Source organism: Gallus gallus, chromosome 3 (genome assembly GCF_016699485.2).
Source record: "Gallus gallus isolate bGalGal1 chromosome 3, bGalGal1.mat.broiler.GRCg7b, whole genome shotgun sequence".
NCBI lineage: Eukaryota > Metazoa > Chordata > Aves > Galliformes > Phasianidae > Gallus > Gallus gallus.
In genome coordinates this window covers 53,673,121-53,696,390 of record NC_052534.1, presented here as the reverse complement: position 1 = coordinate 53,696,390, position 23,270 = coordinate 53,673,121, and the positions used below count along the sequence as shown (strand labels likewise).

At 42.2% G+C, this 23,270-nt stretch overlaps 1 protein-coding gene and 1 long non-coding RNA gene across 4 annotated transcripts in view; one reads left to right on the top strand and one right to left on the bottom strand.

The window, feature by feature from the left end:
- The window catches only part of TXLNB (taxilin beta), a 36,964-nt gene extending 16,109 nt beyond the window's left edge, over nucleotides 1-20,855 (bottom strand). The window contains exons 1-5 of one of the 3 annotated variants that reach the window (NM_204754.2): nucleotides 20,746-20,855; nucleotides 13,874-14,305; nucleotides 11,904-11,995; nucleotides 7,099-7,269; nucleotides 501-695 (exon numbers count right to left, since the gene is read on the bottom strand). In NM_204754.2, coding sequence (NP_990085.2) covers nucleotides 501-695; nucleotides 7,099-7,269; nucleotides 11,904-11,995; nucleotides 13,874-14,291 — 876 coding nt within the window. In that variant the 5' untranslated portion in view covers nucleotides 14,292-14,305; nucleotides 20,746-20,855. Of the gene's footprint in view, nucleotides 1-500; nucleotides 696-7,098; nucleotides 7,270-11,903; nucleotides 11,996-13,873; nucleotides 14,306-14,494; nucleotides 14,742-16,696; nucleotides 16,790-20,745 lie in introns of those variants that run through there. The other 2 variants (XM_040696762.2, XM_046938421.1) reach the window with 2 other exon arrangements.
- Nucleotides 695-11,555, top strand: LOC107053001. The gene is made up of 2 exons (XR_001465882.2): nucleotides 695-4,669; nucleotides 10,999-11,555. It is a non-coding gene; the product is annotated as an uncharacterized LOC107053001 (long non-coding RNA).
- Nucleotides 20,856-23,270: the final 2,415 nt, after the last annotated feature.

The following is a 23,270-nucleotide window of genomic DNA, read 5'->3' as shown; positions in this document are numbered from 1 at the left end:
AGTCTATTCCAACCATATTTACCTTTGTTATTAGCTTTGTTTCTGGGGAAGGGTCACCTCAGAAACCTGTGTCTGGGGGGATCAGAAGTACATCTGACAGTGGGCCAGGCTGTCCAAAAAGATAGAACTGGGAGGTGCTCAGTGAGCACTCTGGAGTCCTTTGGGATTGGATGGGAGGCAGTGAGTGGACGGGGTAGAAATTAGGAGGCAGCTTGCCCATCTTGCTGCATGGGAATCCCAGTCCCTTTCCCCACCACCAATAGAGCTGCCATGAGTACTGCATGCAGGGTGCCATCAGGCCAGCTTTTCACCCACATTTTCCATGTGGCATCCTGCTGGCTCGATGCATGCAGAGCCCCAGCTGGACGGCAAAGCACAGCAGAAGCTACCCATGAGATACCCAAATGATAGTCAGTGGGGATGACATGTTCACAGTGCTTTCCACTTCCCTCCATGGAGCTGGGTTTGCTGCTGGTCCCTGCAGGCATTGCAATGCTCACCTCTTCCCGCAGCTCATACTGGTCAATAATGCTTTTCAGCTTCTCTGCCAGCTCTGTGTTCTCCTGGCAGAGCTTCATGTTCCTCTCACTTTGCTGCTCAATCTGAGCCTGGATTTCACTCAGCGTGCCCTGGAAATGATTTGTTATTTCTTTCCTCTTCTCATCTTCCTCCCGTGCCCGCTGAATTGTTTCCTCCTGTAGTTAAATGGGAGAGAAGACAGTAGGGTAGGTAAGATGCATAATAAGAGGTTCCAAAAAGAACTGTTTCAGAGTAGCACAAGGCTACTCTTTGAAGGATTATCTGTGTTTGTATTCCTCTTCAGAGATTTTCTTGCTTTCATGTGCTCCAACATTAGGCATGATGCTAAATTTACAGAGCAAATTATACAGTGGTCTTGAAAAAAATTACAGAACTAAGAATTTGCATGTATAAAGATGGATGTAAAGCAGAGTTTCAGATCAAAGTAATCCCTGGAAAGGGGATGATCGTGCATGCCTTAATTCATGAAACTGCAGCACAGCTTTTGCTTTGGAATAAGATATTTAGTGCAAGTCGTCAAAAGCCCTTTTATCAAATTTCTTTTTGATTTTATTTAAAATTCACTCTTTTAAAACGCCTCCTTTTAACTAGAAATCCTCATATCAAGTTTATGGAATTTGCGATTTCCACTTTTCAAGAGGGATCATTTTCTGTAGAATCCCTTTGCATTCCTCATGTTTCCTTCCCTTACCTTCTAATTGACAGATATTGGGATGGGGGTAGAATCGAGGAAAGCTCGTGGGCTGGCTCTCCAAGTATCAAAGCAGAGAATCAGAACCTGGCTTGGAGAAAGATTGATGGATTATGTCTTCACCAGTTATTGCAATTCTGTTTTGGATTTTATTTTATTTATGAAAGAGAATGGAGAAATAATTTAGATTCATTGCTTTCAATCAAGAAGTATGGACAACTTTATTTCCCACTTGTTTACTTCCAGGGCAGCCTTCCCTGATGGGGAATGCAATCCTCATACAAAATGGCTAGTATCATATCTACTGTTGTTACAAATCATGCCAGAAGCATTTTAAGAAATCTCTCCACAGCATGCAAATAGCATACTCTAATAAGGTTTCAACTATTTCAACTATTCATTTACATAAAAATCTCTAACACTGCATATGCATATTTTCTGTAAATACATCTGAATAAAGCTTTTGCTGACTCGAATGAGGTATAATTTATATCATAAATGTGACAGGAAGGGTGTTGATTCAGGTCCTATTCTTAAAGTAAGTTGAATACCAAGTGCCCCAGCTCTACTTAGCATGCAAATCACAAGACTGATCTTGAACGACTGCTGCTCAAGGTAGAGGACGTTTGTCCTTTTGCTGCCAGGATGTTATAGAGATGGCAGTGCCTTGGATGACAGGAGGAAAACTGCTGGAGCCATCTGCTAATAATACAGCAATGGGCAGAAATCACTCCGAACTCCTGTTTGTGCTCTGCACTTTACACATGAACGTGTGTGTGTGCTCACAAACAGAACAGAACAAAGTGTGACTCCAGAAGGACTTTCACTCAGAAGAGGTGGAATTACAGAGTGAGCTGGACAACGGCTCAGGGGCAGGGGATTCCTGCTACAAAACCTGGAGTCAAAATTGAACACAAAAACTTGAGTTCCTTCATAGATTTTGTTAAATCAGAACTTCATTTTACCTCTCATATGCTGTTCAAACACTGCTCGTGGCTCTTTCTTCTCCATGGCATAGATGCAGCCCTGAGCAGGGAGAAGGGCAACAAGGTGCCCTCCCTTCAAGAAGTCAAAGGCAGACTGAGAAACTAAACTTGTATGTCTGGAATCTTATTTCCGTGGCTTTGAAACACCCTTCCTCAAAAATATTTTTTTTGTTTTAATGGACCAAACAGTGTCATAGCATATTGTCATTGCTGTGATTTAAAGCTCACTAGACTAATAAATCCAGCTGAATATAAAATGAAAAACTGGTGTCTTGCATGTAAGTCACACTGAACAACTCTGTTATGAGGTGAAATTAGATATCTTGAGAGTAGTAATCATGCACATATATATATATATTTTTTTAAGAAAAGGGAATGTGTTACACAGAGGATCTTGCATCCTTCTCATCCTTCCCTCTGAGTTGAATAATTATAGAGAGCATATGCAGAATGCGAAAATCCGTGGTTAAGGATGCCGAAAACCAGGAAACCTCTTGATGCACAGCAGAATAATTATCTTGACCTCTTCTCCTTTGGAGAACAAGCCAAAAGATATCTGGCTGTGGGAGCTAGGGTGTTCTCCAGGAGGCTCCTCAGAGTCCCTGTGCCAGGGACCGATGCTGTGCTGTTCCACTGAGCCGCCTGCAACACTGCCACTCCTGTCTGACTCTAGACTCTATTACCCTACGGTAATATGGGCTCTGTCTCAAAAGCCTGCTCCTCTTCACCTCCTTACCTGGGCAGGCACAGTCTGACAGCCTCAAGCCGTCAACATCACCCAGACTATTATCATAAGGCTACAGCCCCAGCAATTTCTTTAGACTTGGCCCCGTAATGTGGCCCTTTTTTCCAGTAGGTGCCTTAATCTCTCCCATTTCAAGACCTCGTACTATAAATAAGTTCCTTTAAGAATAAGTTTGTCAGCATCCTGGAGGACTGAAAACTACCCTCATTCGTGTGTTACTGCTGTTACAGCCCTAATAGCTGCGTGGAGCCCAGTGTCCCTGCCTCGCCTGGTTGTGGGAGCAGAGCAGAGTGTGTTTTGGGGCAGTGAGTTCTTGGCATCACCATTGTGAATTCATAATGATGTGAGAGCCACACTGTTGTGCTGTTTATTCTTTAAACACTTTGAAATTAAGCATGGGGTTCTAATGAGAAAAACAAATAAACAAAAAAAACCCACAACATTGTAAATTCTTTTTAGATTTCAATTTGTGGAAGACTAAAATCCAGCCATAAACTGTTGTTCCCTTTCCTCTGCCCTTAATCTTTGTACTATCTGCCCTATAAAAGGTATATTCTTGTGTCCTACTGCAGCACTGTTATCACTCTCCTGTGTTTTACTGTCAAAAATGTAAAAATGCATTGAATAAAACCTTGTAAAACTAAGACAAGGGTATTCTGTAGTTTGGGATTTAGCACTGGAATGTGAAATAATCTGCAAATAGAAGGGGAACATTATCTCTGGTCCTTATCTCTCTCTAGGTCGAATCAAGGCAACTGTTTACCTGTCCTATCAGCAGAAATGATGTGACTGCAGACTCCTCATTTTCAGTGAGCTCTCCTCACTCCCTGGCAGCCTGGTCTGAGCCTCAGGTCTGCAGTTTAGAGCCAAGCCCATAATCAGAACTGTTGACTGTTGTGACATTTGTATGAAACTCGTTGCTTAATGCTTGTAGCAGGAAGGACAAGAGACCTGAGATATTTATGTCACTACCAGACACTAAGTAGCCACCAGACTGTCAGATAACTGGCAGAACATGAACACAATGCAGAGAAATTAGTTGCTATTGCTCTTAGCAGAGCTGTTCTCTATTGCGGTGGGAATATGTTCTGTTATTTCATGAACATTTATTTTGCTTTTCTTGGAGGGAGAATTAAACATCTGTTTTCTGCTGTGAAATGTAACTGCAAGGAAATAACCTGAATAGCTGGATTGTAAGTAAGTGAATTTTTGAGGCCAGTATCCAACACTAGCCAGAAATTATCTTCTCTGATGCACTGTACATTTTCAGTGCAGCTCCGCATTGCATATTCATCGCCACTTGGCTGCACCAATCTCCAATTAATGGGAGCTCCACACAGCAGATGAGTAAAGATGACATTTACATGACGTGATGTGCATATAATGTACCACATGGCAAGTCAGGGGACATTCGTGATCTGGGCAAGCCAGGTTTCTCCTTTGCTATTAAAATGACACAATCTCCAACAATTTATATTTTCCATTCTTTGGAACATAAGAAGTGCTAATCCGCAATGCTAAAAAAATTATGAATCAGTTTCTCTGTTCTGCCAAAGCCAAAATAAAAATTATTTAAGCATGAAGTTTTAAGAATAACACACTGTGGATTCTCCTGTTTTAGGCCCTCTCAGTACAGTCATAACCAAAAGAAAATTACACTCAAATAAACAGAAGATGAGATTCTGGAGACTCTCAGATCTGCAGAAGGTAAAACCTAAAGGCAAATATTCCAATAATTGTCTTAAAATTATTAGAGACAAAAACAGATAAAAACATCGAATGTCTTTGTTTATTAAATTTGTTTGTATTAGCTAATCCATCCTGCAAATATATTGTCATACTGTCTTATTTAATTTTTAAATTATTAATATTTAATTTATTAATTTAATTTATTAATATTTAATTTTTATTTTATTTTATTTTTTAAATGCTAAAAACGCAGGAACCGGAGAAAAGAAAATATTCAGTGTTTCCTAAAAGGTCTCTGGCTCCTTAGAGAGAAGTGGGCAAAATTTGAACACTTCTTCTTAGTGAAAGATTGGTTTGGGCATTTCCTGGCTCCCTGGCATTTCTACGGGTGGAAAAAACAGAACGGAATGAGAAATTGATTATTTTATTTTGGAGACACTGTCACAAAGCAAAACAGTCCCACAAGTGTGAAGATGTTGGAAAGAGACTTTTCTAAATGTACAGATGAAGTGCATTATAAACTATTTGTACGTGAGTTGAAATGAACGATGATGTTCTCTAATAGTGTGATTAATAAGCATATGGTAGCTGGGAAGATAGTACAAGTCATTCAACACAACCAGTTCCAAATATGTTTTCTGAATATAATCAGTTTTTCTCTATACCTCTGTTTTCCACTGTCTTGGACATAAATCTTAAGTCATAAATCATAAGTCTTAGATCACTTCAAAGCTGGCTTATATTTCTACTGACAGATTTTGCCAAAGGAGGTCTGGTATATGAGTGTGTATTGATACTGAGGTATACAGCTCAATACACACCAGGTTTTGTATGAATGGCAGGCACAAATTTAACTGATGATTTTGAGCTACCGTGACTGAGCGCCTGGAGATTTGCTTCTAGTTTTCCTACCTGTTAAACTGCCGTCCTCCTACTCATGCGCTGCTTCTGTTTAGACACGGCCATTTCACAGATACATTATTATCAACATAGAATAAAAGTTGAGGTTAGATCCTAGAGGCCTGCTCCTGAGCTGGTAAAAATGAGTAGAAATCTGTTAATAGAGGTTATATGAGGTGAGATTCTTGCTGCTGAGAATTCATGTGTGTAATTTTACAGATAACTATATCCCTATAAAGAAGGATTTTTAATAGACCAAAGCAGAAGCTTTTTGTATAACGCCATTGTCACTGACATACACTCTAAACAAAAAAGGAAGATCACAACAGAAACATATTTCCTGAACATCAGATTTCTCAAGAATAGTCATATTATAAATTTCACGTTTAAATGACATGATGCACTGAGGAATATGCAGATGTGATACGTGGATCTTAGCCTTTTGACAATCCTGAAAATTTCTATTTTGAACTGGTGTTCATAATCCAGACAGCTTTCACAAACAGTGTCAGCATCCTTCCTGTCTTGAAGACTGTCTTGAAACAACTGTCCTGACTGAGGGGCATCACAGATCACTTGAAAATGCCTGAGTGCTCAAATAATGCAAAAACAGCTGCCAGCTTTCTATGAGTCCTGTATAGCAAATCTGGTGTCCATGTTTCTCTGGCCATATAAGTGTATTCACATTTTCAGTCTTGGGGATCTGAGAAGATACCTTCTGTAAGACCTGATACAGCTTAAAAAACACCCTTCCCCAGTGGTCTTCTCCACGTTTGGCCCCTCCATGCCAGCATGTTGAAGCTGGGCTGAAAGCTGGTGTGGCAGCCAGGCCTGGATCTGGGTGACCAACCTTTTGGGAGGGTAAGGGTGACCTGCCACAGCAAATGTGGCAGAACTGGCCTGTTGGCACTACTAGTTTTCCCCTTGCTGATATACCTGGTAACATGACAAGGACTTACAGCTAACATTGGTGAACTTGGAATCACAGGATCACTGGCTGAAGTTGGAAGGGATCTCAGGAGACTACCTGATCCCATTTGCCTGTTCAAGCAGGGCCACCCAGAGCAGATTGTCCAGACAACTTTTGAAGATCTCCAAGGAGGTGACTACACAGCCCCTCAGGGCAAACTATACCAGTTTTTGGCCACCCACACAGACAGAACCACCTGTGTTCTGGTTTGCGCCCATGAATTCTTGTCCTGGCACCAGGAACCACTGAAAAGAGCCTGGCTCCGTCCTCTTTGCACCTTCCATTGAGGTATTTATAGATGTTGATGAGATTCTTCCTGAACCTCCCCCAGGTTGAACAGCCCCAATTGAACTCAATGGTCAAAAAACAACAACTACAACACATTCAACACTCAGAAGCCCTTGTACACTTCCAAAGGAGGAAAAGAAGGGCCTTGATGTAAACAGGCATAAAGACGTGAGCATACATTATTTGTGTAGATTCAAACATCACTTACAATTTGGTATTGAAGCAAGGTGAGAAGGCACTGGCACCTTCTTCCCTCTCTGCTGGGTACCTTGATGTGGCCAGCACTCACCTTGAGGGTTTTGTTGTGCCTCTGGAGCTCCCGGCACAGGCTCTCAAGCTTGCTGCGAGCAAGGATGGCTCGGCTGTGCTCACTCTGCAACTGGTCCTTCTCCTTGGTGATCTGGGCCTGCCTCTTCTGCAGGTACTTGAGCTGCTTCTGCTCAGCACGATGCTCCTCAAGCTGGGCAGGGAATGGGAATTAGAACAAGTGGAGAGGAGAAGGAAAGAAAAGAAAGTGAATTTATCTGAAGGGCAGCTGTGAGATTTTACTTTTGTTTTAATGTTAAGAACTGGAGCAGTCGGTAGCTCTTTACACAGTGAGATTTCTCCAGATCATGAGATAACTCAATAGTAGCTCATTCTGTTTTACAGCTTCATGAAAAAGAACTCCCCAGATTTCCTAGAAACCCAGAAGACTGTTTAAAAAAAAAAAAAAAAAAAAACAAGAACAGAAAAAGCATGGGAGACCAAGGAAAGAGCATGTACAAAGACTTGCTGCTGTTGGAAGCAGAAGACCTGTTGTGGTTTAACCCTGTGGGCAGCTACATACCACACAGCTGTTCACTCACTAACCCCCAGAGTGGGATGGGGAAGAAAACTGAAAAGTGCCAGAACTCATGAGTTGAGATAGGGACAGCTTCTTGTGCACCACAGCCTCTTTGCTGGCAGGGCAGTATGGGAAGCTGAAAAGGCCTTTACTTACTGCAAGTGCTGCTCAACTGAAAACATTGGTGTGTTATCAATGCAGTTCTCATCCTAAAACCAAAACTCAGTGCCTTACAAGCTACTAGGAAGAAAATTTACTTGACCCCAGACCAACTAGGACAAGGCTTTTCAGGGAAGGGTTCCCCAGAACAGCCAGTGGGCACCTCCTCTTTGCCAGGCTCCCCTCATTCATGGAGTGTCCATCAGTCATGTTTCTGAAGGCCCCTGTCATGGGGATGGGTTACAGGGAATCAAACCTCTTTCTGGCTCTTTGGCTCCACCTAAGTTCTGAGGAGCATGATGCCTGGCAACTGTTTTTGCAGATGTGTAGGATTTTTGTTTCCCAAAGGGCTGGAGGGGAGCATCATGTTGGAGGTGGGAGGAGGGGGAGCATCAGAATTGCTGATAGCAGCCTCACAGAGATTGGTCATTTCCTCTGACACCTGCCTGTTACTGGCTGTTGGACAAATTTGCTGTACTGCAAATTAACACCATAATAGAAATGTCCAAGAAGCATTTCACCTCAGAAGCTTTTAATGACTTCTTCTTCCATCCCAATCTGCAGCAACACTTCTCTCTCTATGACAGGCATGTATGCATTGTGAGACATTCCTAAAGTCCAGATGTTTTCCAGTTATTCATGAGCTGCAATAGGAAAACCTTAATAATAACAGTTGCTATTAGGGCACGTTATTTAAGAATATGATATTGCCGGTATTGATTATTAACCCCAGTATGACTGGGAAGGTTTGTGAGTGTGGAGGAGTGACGTGGATGGAGCTCAGACAAGACAGATGGCAGGAATAATATGTCGCACTTTCTATGCCCAAGGATCTGTTTTCTGCAGATGTTCTGTAATTTATGCTTATAGTACGGAGCTCTGCGTATTATCAATCACATCACTGCTAGTCATACCACAAACCAAAGCAATCACCAGCTTGGAGGATATTTACAGTTTATGCTCAACTTTCAGCATGTGTTCTGTGTATTTTTACCCTGGTAGAATAGAGGCCACTACATCTAATCAAGTTGGAATTATTTTTCTAGTATTGTAGGGAAAAATAGCCTCTCTGTAATTAAGGATTTGTTTTCCGTTATAAGCTTCATTTTGGCCCCTTCTTCTTCCCTTTTAAAACACAAAAAATGTTCCTTTTGTTCTTCACATTTTTCATGCTTAGCCTGTGCTTAGTAGATAATGCTTTGTCCAAATTTAAGATGATTTGCTCAAGCTGTGTTTGAGGTACGGGGTTCAGAACCAAATAGCTCTTAGTCATGATACCAGGAGGCTCCCAAGCATCTTTTGCTCTTTTTTTCATTAAAAATGCCTTGCTCTAGAAACTTAGGTTTGAAAGTTCTTAGAAATACCTAATATGTGGCATTACTTTTGTACTGAAGAAGGAAATTCACTGGTAAATAGGAATGACAAAAGAGCACCAGACACGAATTTTCAAAAATAGGTAATGAAATTTCAGCTAAAATTTACTTCAGATAAAAGGAATTATGATTTTTGACCTAGTTAGACAAACTCTCAATTTAAGAAAAAGAAAAAAGCAGCTTTATTGTGACACTGCTGTATCCTGACGATACTCATGTCTGTGTATCAGTGTATAGCTGCACCCAGAACTTGAGAGACACTCAGGATTCCTGAAAATAAACCATTCATACGGAATTCTGTAATGACTGTTTGTAGGCAAAAACTAAAATAAAGCACAATCTTCTCTACCAGCCCCAATCGCTCTGGCTACATCGGAATGAGCAGATAAAATGCTCTCTGGTGGCAAGTAGTAGGGCACAGCTTACATCCAAATGGTTCAACTGCTTTCCTCACTGTCCCTGCAGGCATGGCCTCATTCTTACCCACAGGGATGCACCCCATGCTATTTTTTGATGCCATTCATTTTTGCGTGTACTCATCATGATAGGCAGTGCCAGAGCATGTGCTAACACTTAAATAGCATATAGCTGAGTGACTATGAGGACATAGTGCTATGTTGTGTCTCTGCATATGAGCAGCATCTTCATGTTGTGTCTCTACATATGAGCAGCATCTTCAATCAGAGCCAGCAGCATCACTTCATGCTCTGAAGCCATGGCCAGCACCCAGCTCACTCAGCCTGGCACAGTGGTCACTCCCAGAGCTGTGCTGCAAGAAATGCTCACATCACCACGTGATTAACTGGACCAGGGAGCTGATCCCACCGGAAAATAACTCAGCAAAAGCAAAAAGTGACCTGAAGTGTGTGATGGAGATGGGCAACAGGGAGCAGACAGAATGGTAACTGCTAACAAGCGGTGCTGAGTGAGTAGTGTAAGGGTTTTTCCCACAAGCCTTGAGTCATATTAATTAAAGGATTTATTTTAGTGACATTGTACAGGATGTCAAAACTGAATGCATTTTTGCTTTAGTCCCTTTCTCCTTCATGGGTTATTGGCAATGTGGGCCATGTTCAGTTCTCCAACAGTGCCGGAATGCAATGGAGAGTACATCAGAGAAATCCTGTTTCAGTTAATTTGTGGGCACAAAGTCCCTTTAGGCAAGGGCTCAATTATAAACTGCCAGAGCCCAATTTATGAAATCAGAGAATTTTACATGGAAAAAAAGGAAAGCTGTACATCACATTATGATGAGACATGGACACATCTGTGCATAAAACCAATTACAAAGTCAATGTTCTGCTTGGCACATTTTTCAGTCTCCATAAACTGTAAAATGCTGCAGCCATTTCACTTGTGAGATTTCCACTGCTTAAGGACATAGAGACTTTTAACTACTGAGAAGAAAATCCTTTATCTGAAAATAACACATCTTCATTGTGGAGAGAACAGAGAAGGGGAGTCAGGTCGTCATTACAGGTGTAACATTATGGTTCAGGGGCTTTTACTGTTCATTTCACTATACTTTGGTTTCCCTGATGATTGGCTTCAATTCTCTACTTTCTGATTTTTTACACTCTGACACTTCACACTGCACGTTGTTTCCACTTTGATCAGATCACTGGTATGCAAGGTGAAGGAATGCCCATGTGCATGCCCATGTCCATGTACGCAGGTCTCCTTTCAGAAAAGGAAAGCAGGAGTGCCAGCCACTCTGAGCTGCTGTGGGCTTGAGCTCCTTTCCAGTGCGTGGGTTGGTGTGGCAGTGTAAAACAGCTTCATAGCTCCATTTTTCTTAACCTGCTGAGGGAATCTATCCTGTCTTTTTTAGCTATCTGGACACACTGGCAGTGCCTGAATTGACTCTGCATGAAGGTTGTGAAGGACTTGAACCTGTTGCATCCCTATGGCCTGAGCAAGAAAGGCAGATTTACTGTGAGGATCGATGTATGTGCAGAGAAAAGGAGGACTGTGCTTTTTTCAAAAGATGCCACTAAAGAAAAGACTTATTATTTTCCTTTTTTTTTTTTTTTTCTGTGCATCTTCTTTAACTTACCTAACTAAACAGGTTTGTTAAATAACTATGGATTAAAAATTAATCACACTATTCCAATACCTATTACATGAAGATCTGATGAACACCAGTGAATACTCTAGGGATGCATAAAATGGGTATTTAGTCTAAAATAGTTGTGAATAATCTCTTAACGAAAGCAGTTTCTATGAGAGAAGAAACATACATCCCTTGAAGAAGGGAGAGATGTTTAGAGGATTAGAATAAAATCATCTTCTCCCTGAAAAATGGAATTATGCTCACAGTATTAAAATCTATGTAGAAATGTATGAAAGACATGTTAAGAATAAAAGCAAATAAACAGATTTAATAAAGACATTTTTTGTTGCTATGACTATATAGCATCCCAGTGAATCCATGCTTTCAGCTATACCTTCTTATGCCAGAAATATTTACACAGATTTATCTTTAAGTACAAATATTGTCTTAGCAACTTTTTAGCCCTTCCCAAATTTAACTCAAATTCCAGCTTGTTTCCCTCACTTTTTACTCCACCCCCCCCCCCTTCTCTCACTCATAATTCATTATTTAACCCTGACAATTCCTTTTTTTATAAGTTAACAGGACAGATACTACTACTAGGTGAGGTTGGGCTATGCTGAATGCTGTGTGTTTGTACGTTCCTCTATAAACAGTTAGGAGAGAACCTGCGCTGTACTCACCAACTCAGCATACTTCTTAAATAACAGGTCCAGCTTCTCCTCTGGAGTAGTCAGCTTGTTCAAGCTTTGCATGAGGAGGGTGGCTTCCTTCCCTTAAAAAGAAGCAGAGATCTGATGGTAGAGATAGTTTGTAGCTGACATTCTGTTATGAAATTGTTGTGTGTGTTTGTTTTTTATGTATGAATCAGTATGTTCGTTTTTTTATGAATGAACTCAGGGAGGAGAGAGGCGTTTTGGAAGGAAGGGGGCCATCTTTGCTGTGAATTCCTCTTGTTTATTTTCTCCCAGTAAAAACAAGCATGCTTGAATTTTCTCCCATTGCATACCTCGGTAATGTATTGTCTTCCAGCAAAAATAACTGGCAAGTGAAACGACTTTTTCCTGTATAAACTTTTTTTTTTCCATTTAATATTTTTGTACATTTATAACGTTTAATATTTTTGTTGTACGTGTAGTACACTTGACTGAGAAAGGATGCAAAGGGCCTGCATCCAAAGGCATAGAAAAATCTCTTTGCAGGAGTGAACTGATAGAAACTGGGGTACTCTTGTGCCGCTCAATCCATACTTGTATAGCCAGGTCTGGGCTATATGAGAGTGGTGTAAATCAGTTCCCTGACTTGGTGTAATGAATATGGATACCAGAGACAGTCTAATAATTGTCTTTGCATACATCACTAAATCACTGTGTAGACAGTCGTGTATTGCTTCCAAGCTTATACTTTTTGGTATTCATTTCAGCCCTCAGTATGAGCTAGAGCTTGAGTACTGCTTGTTCTTAGAATACAAAATGTCCCTGGTTTCCCTGGAGCTGAGGATGGCTGTTGTATAATGGGCTTCACATACTTTTCCATATGTGCCTCTTCCCAAAAGGCTGGGGGGGAAAATTCACCTTCTTTAGGACAGATTCTTTATGCTTCAAGTCTAGTGCAGCCCAGAAGTACTGCTTATGGAGAAAATCCAATATTTCAGGCTAAGTTATCCCTATAGCACTGGTATAAATAAATTAAAGGGAGCTAAAATCAATCATGGAGTAAAAACTGTTGCAAGTGCAGCTGGAAAACTGTGTTTTAGTAGTGTTTCCACTCATCTTGGAGAGGTACCAACAAGTGCACCACAGCCAAGGATATTAGAATGGGGAAGCTGTATTTTACATGGACATCCAAGAAATCTGGAAAAAGAGCCCTGTTTCTCTAAGCACACTCTGCAGTGATTTTTCTGTAGGATTAGTCTACTGTTGGGTTTCAGTATCATGCAGAAAAGAGGCATGATGATCAAGGAAGAGGCATGGAAGTTATGTATAAACAGAAATAAACTACACGTTTGCTAGACTGGGATGCAGCTACATTGCTCTCTAGTGGCTGTCCAGTAGAAAGGATTTTAAGCTCACCTAAGAGGATTCTGCAGTGGCCAAGAGGACCAATGACTATGCTTAGTGAGAACAAGCTTATTGATTGATTGCAAACAGTCTGTGATGAGTCTGCTGAATGAAATATAACAAGACCATAGCAGTGAATTTGTTCTGCACTTTCCCTCTTGGCCACTCCATGTAGTAGCACCACTAACACAGTTACGACCAGTGAGAAGTCATACTTGATGAAGTAGGAAAATAAATAGATGTACAGGAGCATAAACAAGAGATCAGATGTCCCTTTGTCTAAGAAGCAGTATTCTTCAGTGTGTCTTCAGACTCACAGCTTTGGCCACTAGTTTGGGTGAACTACTAGTCTATCAACCATGTGATAAAATCCTAAGCTTTCATCCCTGTACAAGGATTAATGTCTGATAAAGCCTACTGTATCTTCTGAGTAACTGCTGACAATTTTTATCAGTTAGATAAAGTTATAACAGTCGCTGTAGTTTTCAGTGGTCCCTATCAGCCATAGCAGAGGCCTAACAAGGGAAAGAGTGAAGTCCAGGGAGATTTTACTTCTGTTAGCAGAACAGCAATGTAAGTACATAAGCACTTGCCTAGTCCTTTCAGGATTTTCTTCTCCAGCTTTTGTTCCTTGCTGGCACTGGGCTCCTTTGCTCTTGAAGCATCTCCAGGAGCTGGTTTGTCTTTCTCACTTTCTTCATTTACATCCTCACACTCTGCATCCTCCATACTGCCCACATCTTCCTTCTCTGGCTTGTCAGTTTCTGCTGTAGTGCCTTCCTTCTCTACCAGACTCGCTGCAGACCCATATGTTTTAATAATGTCCTCCAGTTGCCGGTTCAGCTCCTCTGAGATGTCACACGTGGCCATCTCAGGCTGGGCACTGGTTTGGTTTGTGGGGGAAAGGGGCTGTGAGACGGGGACAGGTTCCTCCTTGCTTTGCCCCTGGTTGTCCTGCGTAGGTGAGGTGGTAACCTGCTGCTGCTTCTCGGTGAACTGGTCATTCTCCATGCTTGGTGCAGTACCTGACAGCAAAACAACACAGAGTTAATTTAAAAGCAGAGAAATTAGTCTTCTCAATGATCACAAGGCTTGGCCAGGATGTGAGTGATCTGGTTTGGCATGGCAGGTGATGCGATTTAGCATGGCAGGTCACTCTTTGACTTCATCATGATGAATACAACACACTGAAACAAACCACCAAGGTGATTTACCTGTTGGGAGAAAAGTGAATTTTACATCTGTCAGGAGGAGAAGCCTGCAGAAAGATAACACTGACAAAACATGACCTCTTGTTCTTGTTGCAAGTGATAAAGCACAAAACAGCACCAGACCCATCCAGACTACTTCCTTCCCTGAACACAGTTTGCCACTTGCTTGTTTTTCTTGATTAGTTTCACCTGCAATGCTGGCTACTGACACGGGCAGCTTCACTTCAGATTTGCATCACTTTCATTTCCTGTTTCTCACCCATCAACACATCTTAAGTCGATAATCCGGAAAAAGGAAGCTTTTAGAAGAAGCTAGAGAACTGAAAATTGTGCTCTTGGAGAGCCCAGCATGGTGCTTGATATGTGTATGGCCTTGCCTGGCAATGACATAGTAACAGCAACAAACAGTTCATAATAAGATAAACAACTACAAACCACATTTCTCTTGTACTTGCAGTGCGCTGCTGACAGCTTGTTTGATAAAGTACAAAGCATGGAATAAATCAGAGCGTTGTAAAATCAACCAGGTGTAACACAAATTGATATTCGATGGTGGTTTCTGGTTTGAATGTCACATAATTGGCTCCCAACTTGCAGTGGAGACTTCGCATTTTTCCAGACATGTCCAGTCGCGGCCCACAGGCCGCATGCAGCCTGGCAAAGCAGGCACTGCGGCCTCCCCCTGCCTGCACCATCATGGCGGTGGCCCGGCCTCTCAGCACCAACCGAAGATCGGAGCGTTATCAGCCCCACAGGGCCACAGCGCAGTGCCAGCTCATAGTGATGGCAGATACGTTCATGGATTTTGATACACTGGCTAGACACGGTGCTGTGAACAGAGAAAAATATGCAGCCGTGTTTTTCGTTTTGATAAAGGAATTTTAAAACTGCAAAAAAAAAAAAAAAAATCAGTTGTTTGGTTCATTTGCGACTCCATTTTCAGTCAACGTAAATACATTACTCGTGAATTTTCAAATGGAACGTACAGAGTTGCAATTCAAAATTTGGTCATGTCTCTTTACCAGACTTTCATAATCCCTCTTTTACCAGAGAGAAATCACTTTGCAGTCATGCCTTGCTCATATCATTGCTTTCTGGTGGTACATACATTTGTCAACAACTATTTTCAAGGACGAAACACAGGAAGAGTAAAATTTCATCAAAAATCTGTGATGAACACTTGAGAGCTCTTTGAGAACTGGAGCCACTGCCATCAAACCAGACTGATGCAGTAGTTTCACAAAAACAAGGTCACGTATTCCACTAGTTTTATGGCTTTGTTGCTTTCTTCTTTTAATACATATTAAATAATTAACATTAAAAAATTAAAATAAGTTTTGTTATTTTATATGCACTAACTATATTGTATATTTTACGAGGGCTGCTCTAGAAGTAATGCCTTCTATTTAATCATGTTTCCCCACAGCATCAGAGACGGATGTTGGTATGGCAGAAGAGGTTGAACCTTCCCACCTATATTCCATTACATGTTGTTGCCTTGTGACAGATGGCAGCAGAGGGGCAGTCTGACAGAATGACGTCTGACATGGAAGTGCAGATGAAGCAAAACATGTGGAATTGGCACATTCATCGACACTTGTTGAATGCTGATGTAAACCAAACGGTGGATGTGAGCACAGTGAGGCGGTGGATGATGTGTTTCAGCATTCCTTCTTGTAATTATGTGATTCACAATAATGTCAGTCAGGTACTTAGTGGGGACAAAGGACAAGAAGAATATTGCTTTGTCAGATCTAAGGAGGCTGCTTTCTTATTTTTGAAAAGATAACTTGTTTTGAAGATAAGGAGCTAGCTGAGAAGCATTTTGTTTCCTGTTCATTTGGCTGTAATGAGTATTTTCTATGGTGTCTAAATTTCTGCAGCTTTGAGAATCATAAACAAACTTGGCCAAAGGCAGTATATAATAACAGAGTTGTGATTTATTGTAATATATAGCATGGTGCTTGTTGTTAAAATCTCCCCAGTCAAAGTGGTTCTCAGTACTGCAGTGACTGTTACTACTAAGGCTAAAGTTTTTCAAGATTTGATTGGTGAGTTATTTGATCAGGCTTATGGATACAGTACTCAAATATTACATTTCATCACCTGTAAAGCAATTTACTATGAGACTATATTTGAAAGCTTTGAGTGGGGCTCAGAATGTGCCTGAAAACTGATATCTACAGAACTCCAACCAGAACTCACCAACAGCAATGATTTGGAAAGACTGTTGGACACAGTCCCATGGAACCCATCAGGCAGACAAATCTGATTCTTTTCTTCCTACATCTGGCACGGTCTGAAAAGTGATTGTAAACTTATATCAGTCAGATTTGGTGTCCTATTGACCTTAATTTATCTTGAAAGATTAGTCCTTACATGTGCAGTTTAGGTAAGCAATTTCAGGTTAGGCAGAAGTTTGTGATCTTGTTTTAACTAGCATTAATTGACAGCCAATTAATTCTACTTCAGTAATATTATTGTAAATGCTAAGCTAGAAGCTCTGCAAAATATGTTTTTGTTTCTGACATGTTCAGACTAGTATTTACAATTGTATTCATTAATTTGAGATAATTGGCAATTGGCGATCAATCAGATAGAAAATCCAGGATCACCAGCTCTTGTCTAGACAGGAAAAAAAATTGTGAAATATATCCCCAATTTAAGCCAAGTTGTTTTGTAATATGTTCAACACAGAAGGATAGTCAGATCACAAATGCTTCACTCCCAAACACGAATTTATCTTCTGCCTATATCCCTCTCTCTGTAAGAAGGCACATGTTGATGTTCCTGCTGTCAGGACTCTCAGTGCACCCCTGAAGTCTTGTTGAAGACGTGAAATGGGCTGGCTGTGCCCCATGTCAGCTCTTTTCCACTAGGAGCTCTTGTGAAGAGCACTGGAAGCCAGAACCTGGCCCTGCTTTCCCTCGGGAGCTGCTTTTCAGCTGTGGGCATACCACTAGACCACTCCATCACAGCAAGGTCCCAGGCACATCCATGCACATCTTCAGCCTCTATTTGCTTTGTCCCAGACCTGAATGCATCAGCAGGGCTTCCCTGCTTGCCCATGGACCTTCCCTATCACTGGGAAAGTGCTGGTGGATTTGCAGGCTGTATCTATCCCCAAATCCCCCACAGACCCAGTTGTGACCCTAACCCATATCATGGCTCCTTGGGGTGAATTCCCTACTCCCATCAGCCATGTCATCATGCTGGCTCATGGCTCTCTTCAAAGACTTAACAGTGTCACTCATGAAGCAGCGCCATCTGGCTAAGGTTTTCCTCCTAAGTGAATCACCAAGTCTGCCTGCAAACACAGTAGGCTCTAAATCAGCAACGATGATTGAGTTATAAACAGTGTTTCTCAGTTATAAGTGGAGCACGTGGGTGAACTGAAGAGGGACTGAATGTTTGGAAACAAACAAAACAAAAGTTGACCTCACAGGAAATGTTCCCTGATATAATCTATATCATTCCTGATTAGCAGGGGATTAGTTATAAGTTTCTGAAACCACGGCAATTTACATGTGCTGAGGTTAAGGCCACCAGCCTGAAATGGTAAGCAGACAGGAACCACAGAAATACCCAGTGACTCAAGGATTGCCACTTGCTGTATCATACTGGGGATCGTATTTACACAGACAAGCAAATATTTTAACATTCTCTTTCATTCTCCTTTAGGCTAAATCGGAGATCTGATAACTGCTTTCAGCACAAACACAATGTCTGTTAAGACTTAGCACCTTGTTTTGTGTAATGGATTCCACAGTGTGAGAGAGTTTATATTCAGGAAGACAGAGCAGCTCTCATCTTCTGAAAACAGCCTTTGGCGCTGGGAAATTTTACAGTAATCCCCAGTCCTGCTCTTGCTCCAACCTGTTTAACTTTGATATGCATCAGGAGTTCTGTCTTATCAGGCCATAAAAGACTTACAATGCCAATCTAAAGAAATCCCAGAGTATTTACATTGCTGCTGTCGCAGACACAGTAATGTCTAAAAATTAGGTGACTGATCCCAGCAGAGAAATTCCTCAGTTCCTTAGCTTCCAACAGTCTGAAGCAAAGGGGACAGAGCCCAATTTTTGACTCTTTGCCTCTTGGCTTCTGTGACTCCTACTGCTATCAACGTTGTCTCCACACACACGTATTTTCTATAGGGCCTTAGCTTATTTTATGGTGAGGGATAGGACTGACCAGTCATCTGATTGACTCTGAGTGTTTGGTCATGTTTACTCTTTTCCTCCTGCACTCCCAAACTCTGGACTCATTCCACAACCCTGAGATCAGTATTTCTTTCAGCCCTGACTTTTTGCATGCAAGTTTGATTTCAGTCACAGTTGCTCCCTACAGATATTCCTTTGATTGAGAAAATAACACAACCATACAGTGTTGTTTCTACATCATCCTTGCAATTTTTAGCTCTGTGTCTGCTTGAGATAGTCAGTCTAACTTTCAAGCCCAGACCCTAGGTGTGTGTGTGTTTCACTTTGATTCTGAGTGTAAATATGAAACCCGAAGCTCATCCTGAGCAAAGTTAGAGAAAACCAGGCTGGAGTCTGTGGGGAGAGCATGGCAAGTCATGGCTGGGAGGAAGTGTTGACAATGCAGCTCTTAGCTGCCTGGCCAGGAAAACCCAGGGCCTAGCTGTAGGGATGGTCTTCCTCCACTAGGAAGCACCCTGAGAGCCTACTGCCTCCCTGTGCTGACTGTGGCAGAGCCTCTTCTCCCTTCCTCTCCTCCCTCAGTAAACATTCAGCATAACTCAAGAGAAGGACAGACCTCCTTGGAACACTGCCCCAGCCTTGGGTGGGAGGTGACAGATGCCAGGAACTGGTTGATGCCTTTCTGTAGGAGGACTCCTGGCCAGACCTGCTGTCCTGCAGTGAGATTGGTGCCTGGGGCTGATGCAATCAGCATGTTGAACGAGAGGACGCATAAATGGGGCAAGCACACAGCATAACCAGAGGCAACAGAAAAAAATGTGTGCAAGTTCAGTTAGGTAACATCCTGAGTTAGTTTAGATCTGACCATATCCCTTAGTATTTCACATGTACGGCACAATCCGCGTTCACTGTGCTTAGACATCCATCAGTGCTTCCAAAGCAAAAGGCTGGTGAAGCAAAAGCCCATGCCTGATTTAACATAGATGCATGAGCTGTGTTGGTGCTGCTGGACAAACCACCCCACGCAGTGCCCTGTGCCAGCCCTCCTCGCACTGCTGGGGTGGAACTGCTGCTGTAACTGGAGGCTTTATCCCAGCACAAACTGAGCATAAAACACAGCTCTTGAGCTTGGGCTTTCATGCTGTCACAATATTTTTTTAATTTTGAACACAACTCTCACCCTTCCTTCTCACGGGAATTTCTTTGTCCTTCCCTTCTTTCAGTCTGAACTTCTGGACGGTTTACTAATTCGCCTATATTTAGCACCTGCCTCCCCATGTATCCAACTGAAAGACACATGGCACCTGCTCTGCAGCCAGGAGTTATTTTAAGCACTTCTAAAATGGGGAATAGTATTTCGCACTTTTTGCTCAAAATTCACATACTCACACATGTAAGTTCCCTAAAACAAAATGTTCCATATAATTATTCCAGGCAGCATATGCCAATAAAACCTAAAGCTTTACTTCAGCATATCACCAGACTGAACTACATAACACTTCAAAGCAGCAAACATTAAACCCTGAAATGGCCAGCAGTGGTGTAGCTCCAATTACCCTCCAGAAATACAGAAGTGCCTTCTTATAGCCTAAAGGCTGTTCTATATATTACTTCAGAACACTATGACAAAATCAGCTCTATCAACTACGTGCTGCAGTTGAATAGCGTTGTGATTTATGCACGATTTTCTAGTACAAAATCAAACAAAACTGGTCATTGGGTGACATGTTTTCTTACAAGCATGGAGAAAGCCCAGACCCAGAGACTTTCTGACATCGCCTGTCTTGTATTTCGTGTGGCATCTGACTCTTCATCAGTTTTTGTTGTCACTGCCATAGCCTCTATTTGCACCCAAAGGCCAGCTCTCCCAAGTCAGCTTACATTTTTTTGATTGCTCATTAGAGAAGCATTTTGTCCTTTCACCAATGGGCTCCCATGCTCTCCTGTTTTCCTCACATGCCACACAGTGCCCAGGCTTTTAAGGCTATTCCAAGGAAAGCGGGCTGATTGTCTCAAAGGAAAGCACTTAGATTAAACTCCTTGTGCCATGTCACCAGCAGTAACAGCAGGGAAACTGTTTGTCAGACTTACCAGAGCAAAGAGAAGTGCAGGCAGAAGTCAGGCAAAAACCTCAAACCAGGGCACGACAGCAGCAGGACACTGGATTATAATCCTGCCACCAAGAAGACCAAGCAAGGGGGAAGGCGAGAGTGACACAGCAAGAACAACCACTGCAGAGCCCAACTGCACACTGTGCAGGGGACTGGCTGTGATAGGCGAGCAGGGAAGCTGCCTACTAGTTGGCAGCATAACCCAGCTATGTTGGCTATTCCCTTCTCTGACAGAGATAGCACGAGAGGTCAGACACTCGGGCCCTTAGAAAGAAGAGATACAGGAAGGATTCAAATACAGCTGCTACTCTTGAAAGCTAAGTCTTAGTCCATCAAGGATTTAATGTGTTGTGCTCTGTGAAATTTATCTTTACTAAACATGGACTGGTAAAACTCTGTCTAAGTCTTCTGTCTACACCAGGAAGACTGGAGTGGCTTTCCACAATGTGAGCTCACACCAGTGACTGCCCTTTGCAACTTGAGATCTGGACTGGATTTGTTATAAACCTCACTGATTCATGGTCATAGACTCACAGGAGGACCACTGGAGGTCTCTTGTCCAACCTCTTGCTCAAAGCAAGCTTAGCTTTGAACTCAGGCCAGGTCTCTCAAGGCCTGTATTAAGTATTAGTATTAAGAGACTGTGTGACCTCTCTGGGCAACCTGTCCTGCTGCTTGACTGTCCTCAAGGTGAAAAAGTTTCTCCTCATATCTAGGTTGAACCTCCTTGTTTCAGCTTCCTGTCCTCCCACCTACACTCTATGGAGAGCCTCTATCTGTCTTCTTGTTAATCTCATAGGTACTGTAGAGCTGCAGTTTGGAGCTCTCAAAGCTCTCCCTTCTCCAGGCTGAACATCCCACCTCCCCCAGCCATCTCATGGGGCAAATAATCCAACTCCAGCCACCAGTGTCCCTACAGTGAATGGACCCATTTCTGCAATTGGAATGCTAGGAGAGATGGCTGGTGTAGTCCTCCCTTTGAATCGAGGAGCTCTCAAATAGATGTTTTTGTTGCTGCCAAGGTAACCTGCCTGACCTACTTTCTTCACGTTACCGTGCAGGCTCGCTCTGGCCTGAAGTTGTTTGTATAAACAACCAAGCACTCCCCAGGGAGTTCAGCTGCATGCTGTTTATCCAGCGACCAGCATCTCCCACTGCTGTGGCCCACAAGTCACTCAGTCAGCATCTTGAGATGCCAGATGGCCTAAGGACCATCTGCTGCTTACTCCCTAGGGAGAGATGTAGGTCAGTTTAATGCACAAAAATGCAAACAACTGGGAAGCAATAGGCTGGTGATGGAAGTGGCAGGCAGTGCTATGAGAAGAGAAATAGGACTTTGGCTCCAGTGGAAAATAATAAAGCTCAGAGCAACAATAGGAGGAAAAATAAGTATATACTACAGCAATTTGGAGTAATTTCTTAAACTGACCCATTGTGTGGCACTGGATGATCTAGAAATGTTTTGTAGCAATATCTGATTCATGAGGATGTGAGAGAGAGCAGTACTGGGGCAGCTCAATATCCAGAAGTACTGGCTTGGAGGTGTTTGATATGTTGAGAGCATCCTGGTCTTTCTCTTCAGAGGACTAAAGGTCTTCCTTTGTGGAGATAGTTATCTGCTTGGAAAAGGCAGCTCATATGATCTGGAGATATGTGGGCTATGTGGCTTAAAGAAAAAAAAAACAGTTCTTTAAACCTTCTTCAGACACTGATGGAAGCTCAGCAGTGGTCTTAAGGAAGTCACAGATTTAAGGACAAAGAAAAGGTGCTTGAAATGTTGGGGAATCTTTTGGAGGGACTGGAAAGTGGCTGGGCATGTTTTGAGAGAAGATAAAACTCTGTGGTTGTTTGTGATATGGCAGAGTGAGCAAAGTGAATATAAGTGAAGATAAGAGTGTACAGGCTTCTTGTGTTCCTTCTGTTTTGAATGGAGAATTCTGCTCCAGCCCCTTCTTCATTTTCCTTTCTGTTATCAAAGTGAACAACTGATCTACCAAGGAGCTAAGCAACAGCTGAGTTACAGAAAGTTGCCCACTCCTTGGTAAACAGAAGGCAAGACAAGTTCTGCATCACCTATTCTCTCACCATGGTAGGACTATTATGTGTTCATTCATTTTTGCAACAAATGGCATGCACACGGACTGTTATCGTACCTCAATAGCATGCAAGGATTCATGGGCAGTGACAACTTGGTTGTGTGTTGGAGGCTTTGGAGAGTACTGATAACAAGGAATTAGTTGGAGCCATCCTTATAAATATTAGCTACAATAAATCCAAAGCTGCATGTTCTGAATTGTTCTCATTAATGCAATAAGGAAGTCAGGAAATGGAAAGGGAAAAATAAAATCCTTGGTCCCGAGCATGTGAGTAGCATGTATATGCAGATCCCAAGGACTGTAAGGGATCTACTGGATTTTGGCCTGTAGAAACAACCATGCATTTTGCAACTCTCTGCAAAGAGTAGCTGCTCTGCTCCACATGCTCCTGCTTGCCAACAGTACAAGA